At 37.3% G+C, this 25,551-nt stretch overlaps 1 protein-coding gene across 1 annotated transcript; it reads left to right on the forward strand.

Annotated features, from left to right (window-relative positions):
* Positions 1–497: 497 nt before the first annotated feature.
* Positions 498–25,551, forward strand: LOC132362357 (V-type proton ATPase subunit S1-like protein). The gene is given in 9 exon segments (XM_059916698.1): positions 498–638; positions 7,408–7,454; positions 7,696–7,757; positions 9,259–9,285; positions 9,287–9,492; positions 14,619–14,669; positions 20,437–20,677; positions 25,107–25,127; positions 25,130–25,551. Coding segments are annotated over 9 exon segments (1,035 nt in total). The 5' UTR covers positions 498–543; the 3' UTR covers positions 25,415–25,551.

Raw genomic sequence — 25,551 nt, forward strand, 5'->3', positions numbered from 1 at the left:
AGAGCTGGAGCTGGGAATGTACTTGAGTGCTGTCTGACTCCAAAGCCAGTGTGCTTTACCATTGCATTCCATGCTTCTCAGCAAATGGAGAGTCATGAATTCAATAGGAAACTGTGTTCTAGGACACATACATAAAATTAGTTTAGCCTCAGAGAGTTTTACTTAGTTATTCACCTGAAAAATGCATATGATATTGTATACTTCATAGATTTTTGAGGAGAATTTGTTTCCTGAAAAGCATTATGAGATCCTTGAGAGAGTACCAAAACTATGCCAGTTTATAAAAAGAGCTTAATAATCTTTCATTGCGATGAATAATCAAACAACCTAAACAGACTCATTAGTTTCACTCCGTACTCTAAATTAAACAGTATCAGGCCCCTCCTTCCACCCTCTCCCACACATAATACATCCTGGAAAAGCTATCTTTTTATTGGTTGAATATATTAGTCAGTCACAAGGCGTAAAAAGTACTGCCTCTGCTCTGTTTGCATTTATGAATTAACAGATGTGCCTGGTTTGAAAAAACGGATTCATTTCTTGATGGGAAGAAAAATCTTCTTTTGTTTTTCACTTATTTTTTTATGTATGGGATTTTCACTGACCTTGGACCAGTTACTTGCCAGGGAGAATGTAAGGTGAGTAACTGCACATCTTTTAATATAATGCATCTGCGAACTTCAGTGCAAGTATGAAATTAGGTGGTTCTGTAATTTCTTTATATTGTTGCACAGCTACATTTGTTAACAATTCAAAATGGATATATTAGATTAGATCATTTGGTAGCTACTAAAATCATTGAATGAGAGTTTATAAATAAGAGATTAAAATATAATCTTTATTATAAGAGAGAAGAGTTAATTTATTTGTTCAAAATATCCAAGAAACATTTGTATTATGTATCAAAGTATATCTCTATGAGAAAATGACTCAAATCAGTGTTCATGTTTCTTTTATACTTATAAGTAAATGTTAATTTTGGTTTCTCCTGCTGTTTTCATGTGAGAAGAGAGTAAGAAAACATTTAAAAACCTCAGAAATATGTTACCTGTCCCCCAAAGAACAGGTATTAAATCATTTTAACTGGTAGGAGACGGTAATTGTGTGGAGTACATACTATTTAAAACTAACAAGCAAAATTTCTATTTCTGTTTCCTTTGTCCTTTTGGCTTCTTTCCATACCATGTAAGGGAACATATAGAGATTTCTATATAAAGAAGAACATGCAAAATCTGAATAGCAATTAACTTATGTCACATCCCCCAGTTACTCATTATGTGCTCTCGCAACAAATCCATCAGGGGATTTAGTGTGAGCACAAAGGAAGGTGTCAAGCAGGATGATCTGCCAAAACTTGTGTTAAGGAATTCTTAAGTCATCAGCTAATAAAAACAGTAAGTACAGGTATCTTTTATTTGTTTCCCCACATTGTTTCCAAATCAGTTAGTGCTTTCCGTCAGGTTCACTTTCAAGTAATAAATGACCTACACTCCTTAGGTGGTTAAAGCTTAGTAATGTTTCCTCACCTGGTTTATACAGAAATGACTGATTTGTGTATTACACTGGTAAAATATACACCAAGAACTGTAAAAATCCCAATTCTGTTTTTGAAGCAAGATTAATGGGTTTAAATAATTTTAGCTCCAGAAGAGACCCTAGAAATCATACAAATCAATGATCATTTGAATCTAATAATATGTCATATTAATTCATTATGAAGGAAACAACAGTTGCTGTTTTATGAATGTTCTTTCAAATCATAGATCTAGAATTTAAAATATATTTCAATTCTATGAGTAATTCAAGGTTCTTAAGTCTCTAGGAAGGGTGATTGTATTTTAAGCCTGATACATGTTACCTAAGCTTAGAGAAAGTAGGGGTCATCACTCTTCATTTACATATTCCTTCCTCAAATTGGGTTTATACTTAAACAAAAAGGAAATCTTTTCCCTCTCACACAGCACCCCCCGTGATCTCCCATTTCCTACTTGCCTTTCAGAGTTTGTTCGTTCATTAAATTGTTAGTTCATTTATGCATGTAACACATATTTTTAATACTTGATACTTTTAAATAGGCACAGTGCTAGGTGCTGGTTGTACAATGGTGAGCAAAACAGATATAGTCTCTGCTCTCATGGACCTTTAAATCTAGAGCAGAGGTGCTCATTAATCAAATGAATGATATTATTACAAATAAACTGTGAAATGTGCTTTGAAAGAAAAGTATGGTAGACTGTGAACACATATAATAGGGGGATCTGAACTAGTCTGAAAAGTTAGGGACAGTGTTTCTGAGGAAGTTATATTTGAGCTGTGATCTGGAGAATATGGAGGACTTGACAAGGAGGTAGGGGGAAGGGCAGGATGGAGAACATTCCAGGTAGAGGGGACAGCAGGTGCTAAGACTCTTATGAGGGAAGAAGGGAACATGAAGCATTCAGGGAACTGAACTAAAGAACGCTAGTGTAGCTGGAGGAGAGAGGGGCGGAGGCGAAATGAGCACAGCTAGCAGGCTGAGGCCTTTCAGGGTCTTGTAGGCCTTGGTAGGAACCTGATCTTCACCCTGAGCAGAGCCATGAAGGAGCTACTTCACCTTCATCTTCATGAAGGCATACTTGGGAGACTCATGATGGAACACCTGGTAAATCAAAAATATTTCGCCAGCCACTGCAAGCCTAGGGCTCTTGATTACTTTTCATGTATTGCAGAGTTCCCTTTTACTGGAAAAGGGTCTGAATATTTTAGTGCTAATGTAGTTTTACTTTTTTTACATTAAAAATCAGTGTTTCTTAGTTTATTCACATGGATAATTTTAACCAGATAATCCTTTAGTTCTACTTTAGTTCAGAGATCATGTAGTGATGTGAAAATTCATGTGTACAGTATTTTGTCTTTGGTTGAGATTATGGCTTCCTTTAAAACCTCATTAGTTTAGGCTTATGGGTGTGGGCAAGGCCTATCCAAATTAGAGTTTATTTGAAAAAGAAGTATAGCAGCATTATTGTATGTCCATAGATTCATTGAAATGAAAATAAGCCTATTTTGTGTGCTAAAAGCTTTTCATTAGTGAACACGTGGAAAATTTTAATTAGTAGAGTCTCAAGCCAAACATATTAATGATACAATAACTCATTCATTTATTCATATACTTTTATTCTGTAAACATTAAACTCCTTTGCTGACTAGATATTTTCAAATGACTTGATATCTTATTATCTTATTTAGGTAAAATATATCTCAATTTTCTGTTTTTGTTCATTAAAACATTTTAAAATTGAATCCTTAACCTTGTATCATGAATTATGATTTTTGGATAAAGTTCAAATTAAAAAAATTTAAAAATCTATTTGTATATGGTGATATTAGAAAGCTTGAAACTTTTCAAGAAATATTTCTGGGGTATTAGTGTTTCTTTCATATATTCAGTTACTATTTAACTTGTACTATAGAATTTGGAGTTTAGGTAGGTAGAGATCTTTTGGCTAAAGCATATCTCTATTGTGGTTATATGATTATTTTGATTGGAGCCTCATGCTTGCTGCTCAGGAAATTTAATTTCTTAGTGCTCCTAGGTGTGATTTGATTCAGAGGACTGATTAATGCTAACCCTACTCACAAGAGACATAGTATAAATCAGAATGCTAATTTATAAATTTTTAAAGTAAGACACCTTTTAAAAAAGAATAAATTAGAAAAATTTATCAAAGTAATACATATACATGGTTAAAACAATCAAATGGTACCAAGACACATAATAAATTATTAAAAAACTGTCTCCTATTTCGTCAGCTTTTCTCTAGTAACAAACAACTCCAAAATTCCAGAATCTTACAATCTCAAACATTTATTTCTCACTCCTGTTACATGTTGACAGCTACAGGTGGGCTGCCATGGCCCTGCTCCAGCTCTGTTTCCCATGTCTTCTCATTTCAAGACCCAGACTTGAAAGAGCAGCCTCTATTTGGACATGCCATTATCATGTCAAAGAGAAAAGGGCAAGGGGTGGCAGACACATGTAACGTCTCTTAAAGCTTCTGTGGAACTGGCACGTTATTGCTTCCACTCATATTCCATTGGCCCCTATTCCAAGACATATAGCCAAGCCTGATGATGGGGCAGGAAATATTCCCCCCACAGGGAGGTACTACAAGGAATATGGCCAAAGACAAGGATATATTCATCTCTGGGATTGCTGTTCCTAGGGAGTTAGTTGGGAACAATCATACAGTCCACCACTGTATGTATTAAATATTATTATTTAAATGATATATGCAGATGATTTCTCAATTTATACATTTTAGATTTTGTGTAACAACTTCCTTTTATTATCAACAGAGTATTTAACATATAACATTGTCTCTCAGATCCTCCTTTTGCGTAGAGATCTCCCTCTAGGTTTCCCTTCTTCAGAGCCCTTTTGTCCTGTTACTCCGATCTGGATTGATTCTCTCTAGGTCTGATGTGCAGTAGTCATCCTTAGGTTTCTCTTCATTGTTCTTCTGAGTTTGATCCACTGTTTATTAGAACCTATGCTTTCCTCTTTCTTGGTTTTATCCCTTACTTTGGTGGAGCATGTCCTCCATTAGCTTTTGAAAGGGTGTAAGAAATACATTTTCTGAATCCTTGTATGATTCTTGTTTTTTATTTCTGGAAGCTTATAGGACATTTTCTTTCTTCCAGTCTTCAAAATGTTACACGTACCTTATCTCACAAATATCAACTCAAAATTGATCCTCACATAGCTAAATGTAAATGCTGAAACTTTAAAACTTCTAGATAAAATGCAAGAAAAAATCTTTGTGACCTTATGTTAGGAAATATTTCTTTTAGACACAAAAAAATGGACAATAAAAGAAAAACAAATTCATTAGACTTTTGAAAGTTGAAACTTTTGCTTTTTGAAAGTCACCATTAAGAAAATGAAAAAGACATAGAATGGAAAAAATGATTTTCAATGCATATATCTGACAGAGAACTTGTATCTAGAACATACAAAGAATTCTTTCAACTCGTAAGAGGACCATGAACTTATTTTTAAAAATTGGAAAAAGTTTTAAACACACACTTTACAAAAGAAAATATATGAATGGCCATTAGACACAAGAAAAGATGCTCAGCATCATTAGTCATCAGGGAAATGAAAATTAAAACTACAATGAGATAGCAACCCACACACATTAGAATGGCTACAATTAAGCAGACTGACAATACCAAATGTTATAAGAATGTGGAGCTACAGGAAAGCTCACATGCTGAAACTGATTGGCAGTTTAAAAGTTAAACAAACTTATACATTATGACTCAACCATTCTACTTTGGGTATGTATTCAAGAGAAACAAAAACATATTCCACAAAACCCCATAAATGTCCATCAATGGGTTCATAGACAAAATGTGGTATATCCATACAATGAAATATTTCTCAGTAATAAAAAGGAATGAAATATTGATACATGTAACAACATCAGTGAATTTTAGTCATCATAAATCTGAAAGAATCCAAGCACCAAAGAATATATGTTATATGCTTCTATTTATAATTGGAGAAGATACAAACTAGTCTAAAGTGACAGAAAGTAAGTCTGTAGTTGCCTGTGGCTGAGGTGGAGGAAACATCTCTTCACTGCAAAAGTGCATGAGGAAACTTCTGTGGGATGTAAATATTCTGTATCTTTATTGTGGCAGTGTGTCATAGGTATATGTCTATGCCCAAATCCATCAAATTGTACACATTGAATGGATTAATGCAGTTTATTGTACTTAAATTATATGTCAATAGAGCTGATAAAGTGAAAAAATAATTGCATGCATATATGAATTTATTAACAGCATCTAGTAGACATTATAGTTATCAATTTATCATCTTAAGAACTTCTCACTAGCTGTTAGAGGTTGTATTACAAGGAGAATGGTGCATTTAATTTGTAATTGGTTCCATATAATTAATTCTAAAGCATTTCACTATAATATAGATTTAGTAACTCTTTATCCAAAATTATGTTTTGCATATAGATAATAATGTGTAATACATATATTTCTCTAATTGTAAAAATGTTGAGTTTATATGATAGTTATATATATAGGTCTTGGATAGGAGTCTCTAAATATAGAATTTGATCTGCATTCTCATATATTACAGGTACAACTTATGAAAAATTAAAAATATGCAATAAACTAAAAATTTTTATGACATGACACAATTGGAGATTTAAACTGATGTGATATTTAATATTAAAGAATTATTAATATTTTCTAGATATAATTGGGCTGTTACTTTTTAAAGTCCTTATCTTTTAGAAATACATACCTAAATAGATATAATTTCTGATATTTTCTTCATAATAATACCAGAGTGGGGAAGTGGGTGGGCACATAGGTAAAACAAGATTGGTTATGACTTGATAATTACTAAAGCTGGATGATGGGCACAGGTACTTGGGGAGGGTGAAGGAGCTTATATTTTTCTGTTTAAATTTGTATATGTTTGCAATATTCCACGATAAAAAGATGTATATATCTTCTAACATAGCAATTTCACTTCTAGGAATTTATCTTAAGGAACTTCTCAGGAGTATGAACAAATAATCCATGATAATGTTCAATGTAGTATTGTTTATTAATTGGAAACAACTTAAATACTTAGTAGGTTTTTAGTTAAATAAATTAATACATTTGTATGATGTAATACCACATGTAATTCAAAATTATGTCAGAAAAATATGTAATAACGTGGGAAAATATTTGTGATATATTTTTAAGTAAAAATATTACATGCTTTAAAACAGGGTGTTTATAAAAATCTGTTTAAATGATATAAAAAATAAATTATATTTGTGTGTAGGGTGTGTATGCATGTATGTAGAGTGAAACGCTGGAAGGATATATTATTATAATTTATATCTTCATAATTTTCAGAAATACCTTTTTGGCAATAGAGTCTGTCTTTTTTTTAAATAAAAAGGGTTGAATACTTTTGCTTTAATATGTTGACAGTACAATGTGGAATAAAATTTCACTGTAAAATATTTTATTATGTTTTATTATTTGGTTATTTGATTTATTATTTGGTTATTATTTATTTTTGGTTAAACCTCAGTGTCTAGCATACTGCTTGGCACATAGTAAACTCTCAGAGTAGATTGTTTATTCAATGAATGAACATTAGGGTTGATATTTAAACATTTTTTCTACTTTAAAGTTTTCAGTCTTTTCCTTATTGTCTTTGAAGAACATATATAGTATTACTTTTTAAATCAGAAATTCACTATTCAAAAGTGAACAGTTTTGACAGGCTAAGGTTCTGCTCCTCTACTCTGAGATGTAATAAACCAAAATGTCTTTAAAATTACATATAAAATCTAAAATGTAGATATTTGTTCAGCATCTTTTTATTTTTGTTTCTTCTAGTTTCAGCTCTCCAACATCTTCAAATAAAGAAGTGGTTATGAACAATGGTAAGACTTGTAATTTCCCTTATGATTCCTTGGGGGGTTGAGGGAGGGTTCTGTCTGTGATGGGCTTCCCTGAACACCAGTACTGGCACCAGCAGTCTGATGTGAAAATCTCTTAAACTACAGTATTCTAAATTATGAGCCAAAAGAGACTTAAGCCTGTGCTTCGCATATTATTGTCACTCAATTACATTAATAAATATATGACACTTAGCCTTTGTACTCATATCATTTTATTTGACAGATCAACAGAATAATGGAGGTATGAAACCAGTGCAGGATTTGACAACAATACCAATCACACAGGTATGAACATGTTAGGAAACCAGATTGTATCATAAAAAAAAGTAAACACATTTCAATCAGGTCAGAGCCACTGTGAAAATATGTTATAATTCTATTAATAACTAACATTCTTGAACTTTGGGTGAGGAAATGTATTATGGTAATCTTATAGTTGAGAAAACACTAAAGTTTCACTTGCTGTCATATACAGTATTTTCATTACAATATTCAGTTTTACTTTTGTTGCTTTCCAGATAGGATCACTATAGTAACAGTTTATCTTTGGTTACTGGTAAACTTGGGTTGCTGCTGCCTGTTCAATTTCTCTTTTATCTCTGTTTACACTGGAGTAATTGGTATGGAATAGTTGCTCTAGATAAGTGGATCTTCTTTCGGATAGAGACCTGCCTTTATGATCTCCAGAGTGACATGACATGCTGAAGTGCATTGTCTTGGGCTTCCTGGAAATCTGCAAAGGTTTCATAAGATGTAGAATAAGGTTAGAATACCTTGCTAGTTTATGTATATTAAATGACCTTGGAACTACACTCTCCAAGACAGTAGACACTAGCCACATGCCGCTATTTAAATTTAAATTCAAATTGGATAATGTTAAGTAAAATTAAAAATTAAGCTCCTCAATTGTACTGGCTACATTTCCAGTGCATAATAGCCAATATCACAGGAAGTTCTGTTGGACATTAATGGTCTGGGGAATTACGCTTGATTTTCAGAAACCTCTTGTTTTCTTTGTTTAACATATTAATGAATTTATTTAAAGTTCTGAATTATTTGGGTTCTTATATTATTTTTTGAAAAGATTACCACCATTAGTTTCAAGGCATGGTGGATTTTTTAAAAAATTTAATAGACTTTTTTTTTTAGTAGTTTTACGTTTACAGAAAAAATTGACCACAAGTACAGAATATTCCCATATACCTCTCCAGTCTGCAGCCTCCACCCCTGCTAATTTCCCCTGTATTTAAAATCTTTCATTAGTGTGATGCATTTGTTAAAACTGATAATCCACTAGATACATTATTAACTAAAGTCCATAGTTTACATTAGCATTCATTCTTCGTGTCGCACATTTTATGAGTTTTAACAAATGTATAATGATATCTATCTATTACAGTATTATACAGACTAGTAGTTTCACGGCCCTAAAAATCTGGTGCACTCCACCTATTTATCCCCTCTTCCTCCCCCAGCATGGTGACTGGTGACTTTTTAAAGTCATTATTGCTAATATTATTACTTTCAAAGTTGGTTTTTGGTTTGTTTGTTTTTATAATTTGTTCCTTTACATTTTTGGTGCTTTGTGGAACTGGGTTCATGTGCCTTTCAGGTACACCTATCATTTTTAGGCTTGATAGGTCCACCCATCTTTTCCCCACAATAGCATGGACTCTGGAGCTAGTAGAGTTTCAACAGGTTTCGAATTGGCTCTTTTACTTCCAAGAAGCCTTTTGTACCATGGATACAAATTCATATCTTAAATTTCATTTGTTTGGTTAATTAGGCTCTCAACTACAATCTGAGCAGACAAAGATTTAGAAAAAGAACCTTGGAATACATTCAGCCATCATAGCCCGGTTAATGTCTCCGTGGATGGAATTCCCTGCATTCTCTTTTGGGCCAAAAGAATAACAATTAAATTTAAGAATCAGACCTGGCTGGACCTTACAGATGAAGCCATTGGCCAGAAGGCAATAGTGGGCGCTGGCAACTCAAATTACAGTGAAGGAAGTGCCATGTAAGTTGACTGCTTTGCTGGAGCAAACCCTTAGGGCGAGTGTAGCCTATTAACTGGGTGGTCCAGTTTTCTGTCATTTCAGAAAGTAGAAGTAGGCTCCTTTGTACATGACCCTGACATACATTTCTGAGGAAATGTCTAACGTCTAAAATGAAAGAACAAGTCAAGTCAGAAATTAATTTTTTTTATTTCTTATTTTTTTTCCCAGGAATTTCCTTCTGAACACTTTAGCTAATTGTTATAATACTTTGTGGAAGTTCAGGATTCTGAAAATGAAGTTTCCCAAACTCGTTCTGAAAAAGAGAAAGGATTCCAGGCTCTGTGTCAACTCCAAATGTGAGGTGTCAAACTACTTTTGTCCCAGCAGGAAGGAAATTGCCTATCGGTGAGCAGAGTCATACATATTCTAGTGGGTGAAACAAAGAAAGCTGACTCCATCTAGCCAGGGCAGATATTTGATTCTAGGAAGTGTTCTGCAAGTTATGGAACATTGCCTGTTTGCAAATGTGCAAGGGTACCTTTGAATGGCCAAATTTCAGAGAATTCTTTAGGACATGTAAAAAATGATTAGAATAATTATTTTTGACTTGAGATAAGCAGATTAAACAACTATCCCTTTCGAAGAGGAAGTCGATTTCCAGTGCCTTTCTCTGCTTTTCAGCCATCCAAGCAAATATTTTTTGCTTGTATTTGTTTTGGTCCAGAGGGAGGAAGTCTGGCATGTCCCACTTGCTTTCTATAAAGCTCCTTGCTTTCAACATTTGTTGGCATAATGGAGGCTTTTGGAAGATGCTCTGCATTTGTTCTGGCCTGGTTTAGATGGGCAGAATGCTTTGTATAAACCATAGCATGCTCTGTGTTTGTGTGTGTGTGTGTGTTTCTCTGTATTATTCTTATATACTTTGGTGGAAACACTTTTTTATTTCTGAACTTTACTTCTCATTTAAAAATTCTTGATGATGGGTAAAAAATGGATTATATTCATGTATGCTTACAAGTTACATTACAAGTTTTAGTAAGTATCTTGCTATTCAGAATGACTATCTCTTATCAGAGAGCTAGGGAATTGTAAGCAAAATCCAGAGTCCTCCCGGATTTGTTTATTCTGTTACAGCATAACTATCAAAGAGACTCCAGCATTGCTGAGAGCTCAGGACTTTTTCCTCAGCCTCTAATTAATTCCCTACAGTGCTCTTTATTTGTGGTCAGCTGCGGGGAGAGAGGCTGATTGCCTGGGGATAGTCTTGCCTGTCCATGGCTGACTGGCCCTGCTTGATTCCATTTATCCTGACCCCAGGGAATTTGTGGGGAAGATGAGGGCACCACAGCTTTTTGCTGGACTTGAGAAACCTTGATTATCGCTGGGAACCTAGAGACAGAAAGAATGAAAACTTAGCTTCTAGGCCCAGTTCTGCCAGTGAGCTCTGTGACTTTATAAACAGGAGCCACTCTGTTATTCCTCACAATGCTATTGCGAGTAAGTCCCTGAGTCACAGGTACAGTTATCATCAGTGTTTCAGGTGAGGAAATCAAAGCTCGTGAGGTTAGGAAACTTGCTAAGATCATACAGCCTGTATGGTAATAGAGCTGGGGTCTAAAACATCTTTAACAATGCCATTTTCCCTCCTCTCTCTTGGCCCTATCTCATTGGGGTGTGAAAATCAAATGAGGAAATGTATGCATGAGAACTTTGCCAAGTGCTACTCAAAGTATAAGATACTAATGACAACTAGAGTAAAACAGTGTCTAGTTACCTGGTAGAGAGGCCTAAGGAACCTTTGGTTTTCATAATACACAAATTAATGATTTTTTATTTTTCTTTGTCACTGCCCAAGAATTCTAGTGGGTGAGTTCTGAGCGTGTATCATCCACCTTTTGGAGTCCTGCTCAGGTGAGTGTGCAGGCATCCTGGAGAGCCCACCCAAGGGCATGAGGGGGAGGCTTCAAGGGCATGAGGATGTGAGGCGTTCAAGGACCAGCTGCTGAGACTGTCCCTGACTCCTGTGAATTGCATAGATTAGTGAGATGCCTTTGTTGTGCTGGCAAGGAAATCTTACATTCAAGAACCAGAAAGGGAGTTGCGGAAAGAACAAACCCAAGCTAAGACATAACCATGTAAGGTCAAAAGCACAGATTTAAAAAAAAAATGACCATATTTTAGTGCTTGGAAACAAAATGTTCAGGGAAAGGCAAATTGTTGGCAGACAGATTTGCTACAGAAGTCTTTTTAAGTAGTGAAAGCCTTACAAACAGAGCATAGTCCCAGCATCTGTGTGTATTTTGAATTTAGGCAATTAAAGTCTCAAGAATTCAGAATCTGTTTTAAACATGGGAGGGTAGGGCGCTTGGAAGAGTAAGTGAAGCTCTTTTTTGAGTGACTCCCTAGGTTGTATTTCCCCTTTATGGTGCAGCATGTGGTGCAGTGCTTGGCACATAAAAAAATCTCACTGAATGATTGCTGAATTTGCTTTGTTGAAATTGGGCCTCATGTTCTTTACTCCACAGCAGAGCACGTTAACAGCTTTCATTGAAACCAGGACTGCTGGAGAAAGCTCTTGGGGCATCAGAAGCATGGAGGCCATTGAGCTGCTCCACCAGAGATTCGGGTGGGCACAGCGTGGCTTTGCTTGGAGCTTTAGTTCATTAGCCGGAGACCCAATTTGTGAGTAACTAAGCTATTCTGATTCCTTGGAAGAACTAGAGAACTTCTGTTAGAGTAAGTGACCAGTCAAATTTATAAAGTACAATCCAAGAAATGCACTTCATTTCTTTAAAGTATTTTCAGTAATTTCTAACAGATTATCAGAATATTGTTAGAGAAAAATCCTCCTGAAAACTTGCTTTACCGAGTAAATTAGCTTATAAAGTGTTTGTAAATGAGCGCTTCTAAGGTATCTAAGCTTATGATGTTAGGAAATAAAGATATTTCTTTTAGCGATCTTATTAATATGGTTAATTTTGTAAATACTCCTTCCCTTTCTCCATAAGTAGTAGGAAGATAAACGAGCTCAGTCATTGACATTTCTATTTCTTGATAAGTGGGACCAAATTGATGAGATTATATTTGTGTGATTTTTTTCAAATTTGTAATTGGACATTTTATAACCATCTACTTTGGCTTTTTTGTTTTTATAATGTATATTGAGGTGTTATAACTTCAAGACATAATGTCACATATCAGCATCATCCTTTATATATTTAAATTTCTCACATTTTCCCATTTCAATTGTATTTAGCTTTTCATCATTCTTATTTTTCAACCTTATTGAAATTTAAATGAAATATAATAAACTGCACATATTTCAGGTATACAGTTTGGTCAGTTTTGACATACGTTTATACCTGTGAAACCGTCATCACAAGCAAGACAGCAAACATTTTCATCACACTCAGAAGTTTCCTTATGCCCCTTTGTAATCCATCCCTCTGCCATTCCCACCTTTCTAGGTAACCACTGTTCTGCTTCCTATTGTTATAGATTAGTTTGCATTTTCTAGAATTTTATATAACTATAATCGTATAGTGTACACTCTTTTTTAGTTTAGCTTCCTTCACTTAGTAATGATTTTGATATTCTTCTACATTGTTGCATGTGTCAAAGGTGTATTTCTTTTTACTGATGAGTAGTAAGTATTCCTTTGTATGGATATATCACAACTTATTTATCTTGATGGAAATTTGTTTTTTCCTCCAGTTTTTAGATAACTTTCCAAATAAAGTTGCTGTAAATATTCATGTACAAGTCTTTATAGGAACATATATTTTCATTTCTCTTAGGTGAATACCTAGGACTGGAATGGCTAGATCATATGGTATGTGTATGTTTAGCTTATTAAGAAACTGCCAAATGGTTTTTTAACGTGGTTGTAGCGTTTACCTTTCTACCAGCGTTGTATGAGAGTTCCAGCTACTTCACATCCTTACCAACATTAGGTATGATCAGTGTGGGACTACAGAGAAAATATTATTATGTTTCTGTATGGTTAGCAATTTCTAAACAAATTTTGCTCGGACCTGGGTTACAAGATAAGTCTTGGAGTTAGTAAGAGATGTACCTCCTCAGAGGAATGTGATTACATGTCAAGGAGTAATGAAGCTCAGTACCATCGAGATATTCCAGGGCTTAGAAACCCAGAGAAGCTTCTTATCGTCTCCTTGGAGACTTTATTTACCTACATGGGTATTAGACATGCACCCATTTGTTTCCTTTATGGTGAGCTGTTTGCTCCCATCCAAAGGCTAATAAAACTCATACACTTTTATTTTTCCAAGGAAAATTTCTGACACTAAGGAAGCAAATGTCTTTCTCCTTCTCTCAGGAGTTGAAGGAGGAACCACTGTCTCCTCTATGAGCTCCCAGGTTCATAATTTTAGTGTTCCTTACCTGTGTTGTAAATCCCAGTAGGTGCAGGATGGCATCTGGCTTTCAGCAGGGGAAGAATTGGGCTAAAAGGGGAACCAATGTGGTTATTGCTCTGGGTTAGTGATAATCTATCTCGTCTCCAGGAAATCTTGTGTTAATGTTCCAGAAAATGTGAATAAATATAGATACTAAAAGCTTAAGAGTGTTTTTTTTTTTGAAAAAAGTTTTAACCATACCGATTACTGTACCATGGCATCTTATTGTGGTTTTATTTTATATTTGCTTGATGACTAATGATATTGACACCTTTATATGTACTTACTGGTTATTTGTATATCTTCCTTTGTGACGTGCATGTCTTTTGAACACTTTAAAGTTGGGTTGTCTCCTTATTATTGAGTTGTTCGTGCTATTTCTGTATTTCAGATACAAATTCTTTGTGTATATGTGTTGTGAATATTTTCTCCCATTCTGTGACTTGCCTTTTTCATTTTCTTAACAGTATCTTTTGAAGAGCAAAAGTTTTTAAAATTTGATAAAGTGCAATTTATCCGTTTTTTCTTTTATAGTTCATACTTTTACATTTTTTCAAGAAGCTGTTTCTTACCCCAAGATTGCACAAATGTTATTTTATGTTTCTTCTATGTGTTTTATAGTTTTAGTTGTTACATTTAGACCTGTGATCCATTTGGAGGTAATATTTGAGTATAGTGTGGAGTAAGGGTTATTCCTATTTTGATGGACTGTGTTTCTGTTTTCTAAGATTGTCTCTGAAGTTTGGTGACGCTGAAAATCCCAGAGGTATTGATATAAGGTAGGTATGGATAGCACTTTGGAATGTCATAGGTTCAGCACTTCAGATTAGCTCCATATAATTTATTCATTCAACGTGTAAGTTATCAAGGGGCTACTGTGTGCCCAGTATTGTGACACATGAAATGCCACATTTATCTAATTACACTGAAAAGTCAGTGATGTTATGATGGGATCCTGTAGCAATGCTTTCTTTAGTTTCTACCAAAGCAACTATACTTTTTCCTTCTTCCTTTAGCGACCTAGAAAATGCATGAACCTGAGAATGGGATACCTCTTTCCTCTGAGCAAAGAATAAAATATGTTTAAAGCTCCAAAACTGAGGCTCTAGTTTGAAGTTATTTTCTGTATAGCTCCTTACAACTGAGTCACACTTATCATTTAACTGTAACTAAAAATTCTCTGTTAGCTGAATTCCCTAGCAGACAATCAACATAGGCCTGCATTTTTTTGTGTTTATGTATGGAATAATGCATCTGCCAACATTGGCTTATCCAAGGAGTTAGGAACTGCTCCAGGGGTGGGAAGCAATTTGAAGGCATTAAAAAATTTTTTCTTATAAAAATATAATGTTTCTTTTCCTATAGGAGCAACCCTTTTAGTGGAGATAAGCAGCCGTGTCATTAACATTTCTTGAAAAACCAGAAGGATGTGCTAGGGCAGTCTTTCCTAAGCTGTGTTCTATGGAACACTTTTGCTCTGTGTAAATGCTTATAGTATTTCCAGAAAAGGGGTCCTGTGTTTGAGAAAGACTGCACACCGTGTCCTCTTGGACATTCACGGTATAAATCTGTATATTGAAGTTTCCATGAAGACGCGCTCTTAAGGAAGATTGCTTCACTTGGTGACTTTGATTAACCTAGCATTTCCTGTCTTTTTTTGTTGTTGTTGATGGTTGTTCAGCAGTTAGTTGTGATTTTGGTGTTTTCGTAAGAGGAGATGAGCTCAAGTCCTTCTACTCTGCCGTCTTGTCTCCAGTCCCCCTTTCTTTCTTTTTTTGCCTCTCACCTAGCATTTCCTGTGTTTAACCTTGAAAGCTCTTTCCTCAACATGTGCCTACATATTATGGGATACGAATGTTTCACTGGTCATAATTTAGAACATACATGCCATCATCTTTCAGAGACACTTTATAGAATCTCACAAGGTGACCAAACACGTATACATATCTGTTTGATATAGGAATGGGGAATATTTTTGATTCAAATAGCACCTTTTTAAAATTTTTTCCCTAGAGGAAAGTAGCTTTTTGATTATTATTCTTTCTGATGATAAAGCTATGTGGCTGACATTGTCAGTGTGCCTTGTCTATATCCTCTTGGGCATTTCCATTTGAGAGCACTATAGTCCACCAGCTCAACTTTTTTTTAAAAAAATGATTTATTTATTTAAAGATTTATTTATCATTTATTTATTTATTTATTTTTGGCTGCGTCAGGTGTTAGTTGCAGCATGCGGGATCTTGCATTGCGGTGCGTGGGCTTCTCTCTAGTTGTGGCATGCAGGTTTTCTCTCTTTAGTTGTGGAGCACAGGTTCCAGGGTGCGTGGGCTCTGTAGTTTGCGGTACGTGGGCCGTAGTTGAGGCGTGCGAGTTCAGTAGTTGTGGCGCACGGGCTTAGTTGCTCCATGGCTTGTGGGATCTTAGTTCCCTGACCAGGGATCGAACCTGCGTCCCCTGCATTGGAAGGTGGATTCTTTACCACTGGACCCCCAGGGAAGTCCCCACCAGCTCAACTTTCAACTGACAGCCTTTCTTTGCCTAAAAGCTTTCTCTGGCCAAAGGGGCCCACTGCCTCCCATCTGTACCCCAGCAATGACTGAAAGAAGTCTGTAAATATCCTAGCTCCCTCACCCTCGGGTGAGATAACTCAGAGGTGTGTGTCCTACGCTGTCTCCCAGGATTCCCTGTGGGCATTAAGCCCCCGTTGCCCATGGTGGAAACTTGCTTACCTTTGTCCTTTGGGGCTGCCTTCCATTCCTCTGTCATTTCTCTTCTCTCTATTCTACATACTTTTGTTTGTTTGTTTTTATTTGCAATACTTTATTTAAAATTTTTTTTAATTGCAGTATACTTCAACTATAGTTCATTCACAATGCTGTATAAGTTTTGTACAGCAAAGTGATTCAGTTATACACACACACATATATGTGTGTGTATGTATACATATATTCTTTTTTATATTCTTTTCCATTATGGTTTATTTCAGGATATTGAATATAGTTCCCTGTGCTATACAGTAGGATCTTGTTTATTTATTATATATATAGTAGTTTGTATCTGCTAATCCCAAACTCCTAATTTATCCCTCCCCACCCCTTCCCCTTTGGTAACCATAAGTTTTTTTTTTATGTCTGTAAGTCTGTTTCTGTTTTGTATCAGTTTTTAGATTCCACATACAAGTGAGCATTTGTAGAGACGTGGATGGACCTAGAGACTGTCATACAGAGTAAAGTAAGTCAGAAAGAGAAAAACAAATATCGTATATTAACACATATATGTGGAATCTAGAAAAATGGTACAGATGAACCAGTTTGCAAGGCAGAAATAGAGACACAGATGTAGAGAACAAATGTATGGACACCAAGGGGGAAAAGAGGAGGGGTGGGATGAATTGGGAGATTGGGATTGACATGTATACACTAATATGTATAAAATAGATAACTAATGAGAACCTGCTGTATAACACAGGGAATTCTACCTCACTTTGCTGTACAGTAGAAACTAACGCAACATTGTAAAACAACTGTACCCCATTTTAAAAAAAAACAACAATAGAATACTACTCAGCCATAAAAAAGAATGAAATAATGTCATTTGCAGCAACATGGATGGACCTAGAGATTATCATACTAAGTGAAGTAAGTCAGAAAGAGAAAGACAAATGTCATATGATATTCTACATTTTTTGAATGACTAAATTCCCCAATAAATTTGGGATCACCTCCACAAAATACTTGTACTCACATCCTTGTCTCAGGGTCTGCTTCTGTAGGAGCCTTTCAAACTAAGACAAGGTTATATATATCTGTTGAAAACAGAAAGATTGGAAAATACTGAGCTATAAAAAGAAAATGAAAATCGTTCATAATCCAACCACCATTGGTCATCGCAATTAACATTTGTTTTTTCTATTTATACTTTTTTTTATTGTGGTAAAAGTTACATAACATAAAAGTTACCATTTTAAAGCGTTCACTTCTGTGGCACTTAGTACATTCACAATATTGTACAACCATCACCTCTGTGTAGTTCCAGAGCATTTTATCACTCCAAAAGGAAACTCCCTACCCCTTAGCAGTCACTCCCCATTCCCCCTCCTATCCCCTGGCAACCACCAGTCTGCTTTCTGTCTCTGGATTTGCCTGTTCTGGACATTTCATATAAATGGGATCATACAACATATGACCTTTTATGTCTGACTTTTCCAACGTATCCCTTTAAAAGAGCAACTTGGAAGGGCAGGAACAGAAGTAGGCACTGTGCTGCTCCATCCACTTCCCTCCCTCCCTCCCTCTCCTCATTTAACAACAGGCACCTGTGTGATTGCCAGGGGCTCCCCTGGGCTGCTGGAGTGCCCTTTGCCTGCATGTCCACCAGAGGGCCAGACATCCCCCAGGACAGCCCTAACCAACAGGCGTTTCCAGATATCCCAGCAGGACAGAGCCGAAGTCACCCTCCAGGGACCCTGCTGGATGCACGCCCTTACTTGTTCTCCCCTCCCTCCACCTGTTTCACATCTTTCCTCTCCTGTCCTGGGATTTTCTTAAAAAATCACTTGCCCACAAATCCTTGCTCAGGCTCTGCTCCAGGAACCAGCACAGGTTTGAGAGGCTGGGGCAGAGGGTGTCATGTCCTCCAGGCCCATGGGCATGCCATTCCTGCCCTCAAGTGGACCAAGAGACACAGAACCAAAGACACTGTGGGCTGGACAGCTGTTTGGCAAAACGACCTGGTGTTTTCACCAGGAAGAATTTCTTCGAGCCGTTCTGTTGGTGCATTAATGTTCCCACCTCACTGAGGCTGTGTCAGAACAGCCTCAATCTCAGGCCATTATCTGAAACAGGGCTGCAAACAATGTGGCAGGCTCCACCCCAGCCCTGAGCACAACAGAAGTCACTTCCAGGGAATCCAGAGCCAGCCTGCCCTTTCTGGGAATGGCTTGTCTCTCCCATTGCCCTCTGGAACAGCTGACTCCAGAGTCCAGATCTGAGATGTCCACCACCTCCGTCCTTCTGGCCTTCAGCGTTCTCGGTGGATTGTTGCAGTGGGCGGGGGTGGCCAGGCTCAATTGCATCCCTCAAAAAACCTTTCTGTATCTGAGTCAGGAGCCCAGGGTGAGCAGGGGCTGTCCCAGATAACGTCGAATGTTTTATAGCACCAGGCCAGCACAGAGCACTCTATTTAAGCAAGCACAACCTATTTTACAGATGAGGAAAGCAAGGCCCAGTGAGGTTGTTTAACAACACTTAACCATACCACTAATAAGAGCTGTATTTGTGAGAACTCTTTTGGCTGCATAAAGTCAAAAGGTAACTGATTGATTAATAGGATTGAAAGTGTTAGCTTCAGATGCTTAACTTACCTCACCAGGGCAGCATCTTTCTCCATCTCTTGGCTCTGCTGTCCTTGTGTCAGTTCCATTCTCAGGCTGGAAAGATGGTGGCCAGCTGACAGTTATCCACTTAGGCAACATAAAAGAACTCTGTTGCTTGATAGCTATAGCACAGCTTACATCTTATTGACCCAGCCTGGGGCATATGCCTCTCTCTAAACCGATCACAGTGATTAAAGGGCTGCAATACACTGATTGGCAGGGTCTGGGAGACTTCACTGAGAGGGGAGAGGGTCAGCCCTATACACACCAAGATGCTGTTCCCAGGAGGAGCAGGAACATAACCTACAGGTGGGCAGAGCCAGGATCAAAACCCAGGCTTTCACCCTGAGCTATACTGATCTCAGCTGCTTTTTTTTTCTTTTTTCCATTTTAAAAAATTGAAATATAGTTGATTTACAATGTTGTGTTAGTTTCAGGTGTATAACAAAGTGGGTAATCATATTAACATTTTGATCTCTATCTTTCCAGAATTTTTTTCTATGCAGTCACACATTTTTAATGAAAAAAGTGATCATGACATATGCATATTATAATTTTTTATTGCTAGAGAATATTCCATTCCAAAATGGCTAAGAGTAAGCGCTCTGGTCTCAGATGGGATTCTAAGCCCAGCTCCAGTGCGTACTCTCTGAGTAAACTTGCACAAGTTAGTTACTTAACCCCTTTGTGTCTTAGATTCCTCATCTGCAAAATGAGGATAATAATATTCTCTATCTCATGGTGTTGTAGTGAAGATTAAATAAAATATACATAAAGAATTTAGAGAGATGCTTGACACATAGTAAGAGCTATTACTTTTAGTTTTGACCATTATTTAGCTAATTCTATATTATTGTCCATTTAGTTTTTCTCAATTTTTTTGCAATAATAAAATTATTTTAATTTTAAAAAAGAAAAAATCCTCAAGCTTTTTGTGTTTTTCCTTTTGTAGGAATTTGTATTGCTCACTTTGGGGGGGCTCTCTCCTGTTACTTGCTTTCATTCCCACCCATCAGGAGGCTCTTGTTCAGAACTAGAAAGTAAAAGCCTCTCTCTGAGCCAGTTCTACTACCTGACAAAAGAGGGCGCAGTTGTACTGTTCGTCAACAGTGTCCTGCATCAGCAAATGTAAAAGTGCTTTGGGGGTAATACTGTTTTATAATCATTGTCAGATTCACCCTTACCAGTTACAACAAGTTGTCCATCCAAAGCTGGTTTAGTTTGCACCGAGTTGAGGTTATTTTCAATAATTCAATTCCAGCAACTTTTAATGCAACTGGCATATTTGCTCTGTCAAGTTACTCCTACCACTGCCAACACGTCAGCAGCCTGCAGCGGTATGATGCCTTTTTGTTGCCCAGCGACACCAATGATATGTCAAGCCTGTGGGAGGTCACTTTTGTTGATTTCCAGGTAATAAACTAAAGCATATGCTCAATGCACCTGTGTGTTTGGTGCCAAAGAAATTCTGTTTGTTTGAAAACATAGATGTTTAAGGAAAAGAGAGGAGTAGATATTGTTAAAATTATATTGGTATAAATTATGTTCTTTATCTTCTAAGGTATGAAATAGAATAGGGTCAAGTATTTCCTCTTCCTGCACAGTGATCCCCCCTGCCCCCCACAAGGACTTTCTTTTATATAAAGGTGTATCCAGTCACTAATAATTATCAGTGAGGAATGCCAGCAATGTAAGCCAGAGTGAAGCTGTGGCATGAGCCCAGTGACTGACACTTCCTGGAGCAAGAGGCCCTTCTGGGGAGAGGAATTGTCAGACAATTATTTTATTTCCTTCAGGGAGAGGAGCAGTGATCCTATCAGGGCAGATAAGAAGTACATCTGAAGTGTGAGTGACAGCTTTGGCATTTAGCATAGGAATGGAACTGTCAGCCAGGGAGTCAAAAATACCCTAAAGATCCTCTTGAAAGTATTTGGGGAAAGGCATAGAGGCATAAGAAGTTCCTTTTCACCAACAGAATCTCGGGCTGAGAGACATTTGTCAACTTCCTCTGACCTGTTTACCTGTGAAAAAAGCTTAACTTGTTCTTCCAACTCGCTGAAATAGGCAGGGTTTTACATGTCCCTTTTATGGGTTCTTCCCAATCTTTTCCATATATGAATATATATTTATTCCCCTTCCCCCCAGCTTGGAGAAGTGTGGTGAGGTAGTTTGGGGTAGGGAAGGAGTTTGCATTTTGGAGTTCGAAAGACATGGTTTTTAATTACTTCTCAGCCACTTGGGCAAGTTACTCCACCCTCTCGATTTCTGACCTATCTTTATGGATGTAAAGAATTTATAGCCTAATATATATGTGGCAACACCCAGGACCGTGTCAGGCATGGATTAACAATAACTAATACTTATGAGTCCTCTTTGTGTGTTGGCCCTGTTGTAGTTATTTTACATATTTTGTCTTCAAAACTTATCATAATGCTGCAAGATAGCTGTTATTATCCCTGTTTTACAAATGAGATGACTGAAACTGATGATTACATAATTGTTCAAAGTGATATAATTGGTAACTGGTAGAGGCAGAATTTGAATTGTGGACTGGCTCCAAAGACACTTTATAATACATGTAATGTATATATCTATTTATATAACATTTATGAAGTATATATTGTATCTATTTCTCTCGCACTTTTAAAAGAGAAGTAGGTGGAAAGGGCAATGAGGAGGTAATAATGAAAACAAGGAATAATTCACACATAATCTTGCCGAACAGGTGAATTGACTGATTTATATCTCTACCTTGTTCCAGAAATGACTTACAATGACTTATAGAAATACTTCAAGAAAAATAACTTTGAAAAATGGGCAAACCACTTCACACCCATTAGGTTGATTATCATAAAAAAAAAAAAAATCCCCCAAACTGAAAATAACAGCTATTGCAAGGATGTGGAGAAATTAGAACCCTTGTACATTGCTGGTGGAAATGTAAAATGGTGCAGCCACTATGGAAAACAGTATGGTGGTCCCTCAAAAAATTAAACATAGAATTACCATGTGATTCAGTAATTCCACTTCCGATTATATACCTAAAAGAATTGAAAACAGAGACATGAACAGATATTTGCGCATCCATGTTCATAGCAGCATTACTGACAGTAGCCAAAAGATGGACATAACCCAAATGTCTATCAGTGGACGATTGAAAAACAAAATCTATCATATACATACAATGAAATATTATTTAGCCTTAGAAAGGAAGGAAATTCAGATAAATGCAACAGCATGAATGAACCTTGAGGGTATTATGCTAAGTGAAATAAACCAGACACAAAAGGACAAATATTTGTATGATTCTACTTATGAGGTACTAGAGTAGGCACATTTGAAGACAGAAAGTAGAATGGCAGTTGCTAGGGGCTGGGGAAGAGGGGACTGGAGAGGTAGTGTTTAATTGGTACAGAGTGTCAGTTTTGCAAGATGAAAAGAGTTTTGGAGATGGATGGTGGTGATGGTTGCACAATGATGTGAATGTACTTGATGCCACTGAACTGTACACCTAAAAATGGTTAAGATGGTAGATTTTATGCGTATTTTACAATAAAAAATATAAAACCAAAAATGAGCCAAGACATGGGATTAAGGAAAACAAAAGGAAGAAAAGATCAGCTAAACCACTAGTGAAGTTGGTACACAAAACCATGAGACCACCTGTCTGCCCTGGCTGGAAGCAGCACAGTAATTTCGCTCTGAAGCTTTTGAGCAGCCAGCATAAGAAAGAATCGCCCTTTACGTGTTCATGGGGTTCACAAGACTGCTGAGAATGTGCTTGTGCGGAGCACATTCATCCCTGGTGTTGTGCAGTGTGTGACAGCATCCTCAGCAGCAGCCTCAGGGCGGGCAGAGCACTGGGGGGCAGAGGTGGGCCTTGTAAAACGCTCTTCACGTGGACAGATGCAGAAGCAAGCCCAGTCCAGGGAAGAGGTAGTGCTGGTGCTGATGGGGGTTAAGGGATGCATGCAAAAGGCTGCGTTCCACATCTATAGCTTTGCTGATCTATCTGGTTTATTCTAGGATTAAAGTATAGAGTGATGTCACATGCATGGCAAACTCAGGTGCCTCAGGTGAAAGCTCACATGCCTCAGGTGGGCCAGCTGGGGACTTTGGCAAAATGTAGCTGGCATCACAAGAAGTATATTTTGTAAAACTTCAGCTAATTTTTGCTTTGTAGGAATGCAGGCCCAATCTTGCTGGATCTTCTGACTTTTCAATTAAAGATAGAAATGTAGATTCCTGGGGGAGGTTTTCAGGATGTTCAGAACTCTGGGCCAAACAAAACTTACCCGTGGGCTAGATACAGAGTGTTTGCAATCTCTAGTCCAGAACATGGATAGACAACGTGTCCCTCAGGCATCCTCCACAGGTATTGTTCTCAGTCAAGTCTTAAGAGTTAAGTGGCAGTCAATGTCAGGACATTCTCTTTGGCTGGAGTTGTAGCATCAAATGAGGCCATTTTTTGTCATTGAGGAGCTTGACTCGTCAGGCTAGTGCCTGAAGAGAAGGCCACTTTGCCTCTTCATAGAGTGGGCAGGCCAAGTATCCTAAAAGCCAGGCCTAGAGTCTCCTTCAGTAGTTGTTTTGGTTCAGTCTAAGCACAGGTAGTTGGGCAAGCAAGGCCCCTAATGTCTATGGTATGATGGGTGGCTACAATCATTTTAGCATGGAAACATGGTAAAGTGCCCACCTAAGTCTTAAAAATGAATCCTCAGTAAAGCATTCATGGATAATTCAATTTTCTGATGTACCCTTTTAAAACCAACTAGGTGACTGAATGAGGTGACACTGTAGGATTATGTTCTAAAAGCCAGCTGCATGTGGAAGCTGCCTTCTACAAATGATTGTTCTCATTTAGAATCATTACTCCGTAGACTCTGTAGCCCCTGTTTCTTTATTGTGATAGTGTTTAGATAACGGGGCCAGTTGTCGATTTGAACCTCTCCTAGTTCCACGTAATTAAATCACTTCATTTGCACATATGAGAAAGCTTTTCTTTCTATTCTCTGGGCAGACTGCAAGTGGTATACAGCTCTTCCAAAAACAGTACCAAGTCTGCATGGTACAACTGATAAAGAAGGAGAGTTAGTGATGGGGGGAAAAAGAGACACAATATACCAGGAGTTACGGAGTTGTAAACCGAGAAGTGACTCTGAAACCAGACTGCCAAGGTTTGAATTACAGCTTCTTTGTACTTAATGCTGTGTGACTATGGGCAAGTTACTTAACTATTCTTTGCCTATTTCCTCATCCATAAATTAAGATAAAATAGTAACTTATTCGTAGGCTGTTGTAAGTATTAAATGAGTTAAGGCAGTGTCTGGTACGTAAAAAAAAATCTTCAATAAGTGTTAGCTTTTATTATCTATATTTTACGTCACTGGGAATCATATCTTCCCTTAAAAGACTCTTCCTATCTACTTCCTGTCAACAGAATCAAAGGCAGAGAAAGTGAGAATTAATGTTCTTTGCGAAATTTATATTAACACATAAAATTTTGAGTAGGCTTTGAGTTTTAGAGACACCAGACGTGGTTTTAGGTGAACTAAGGATCAGATAAAAGAGGTTTTATTTCAGGGCCTTGAATTTCTCTGGCCACTTAATTATGACAACCATATATCCCAGAGTTTCTGGGTCAGTCTTGATGTAAAATTAAGTTTCACTGTCCCCAAGAGCACACTCACATTTGTTAGATAATGTGTTTAAATTATTCAGCAAGTGTGGCCCCAGTATTTAAATTTGACTGATTAGGGCTCCAGAGCCCCTAGCCCAACTGTGAAGCAGATTTTCAGAGGAAAGAGTATGTTAACTTCAGCTCTTTTATTTCTCCTGACAGATCCAAGGCTTTACCATTAAGGGGGGGGGGGGCAGTTTGCCAAGGCCCGAGACTGCACCTCTTCCTTCTCACCAGCCATTCCAGTCAGCCTGGCAACGTCCCTGACCCTGCTGCTGGTGTTGGCCTGTGCCCTGCACGTGCTCATCTACCTGCGCTCTCTGGATCGGCACTATGATTTCATCGCCTCTCCGGCTCACTTCTGCCGGTTGAAAGCTTGAGATGCATCAGAAGAGAAGGAGCTGCTGAGGAGCCAGGGTGTCGAATGCTATGAACTGAGAAGCCAGCAGACCTGCAACATTTATGTTTAACAGCACAGGTCCCTCTTCCTCAGGAGGTCCACGATAGGCTCTGAAAGGAGGTGTTCCTGTTCTGTGCTGTTTGACTTGTGATACAAGATTTTCACCAAAAGTCTTGATTTTCTTTTTTTAAAGGAAATACACGCAAA

The sequence above is a fragment of the Balaenoptera ricei genome, chromosome 3 (genome assembly GCF_028023285.1).
Source record: "Balaenoptera ricei isolate mBalRic1 chromosome 3, mBalRic1.hap2, whole genome shotgun sequence".
Lineage (NCBI taxonomy): Eukaryota > Metazoa > Chordata > Mammalia > Artiodactyla > Balaenopteridae > Balaenoptera > Balaenoptera ricei.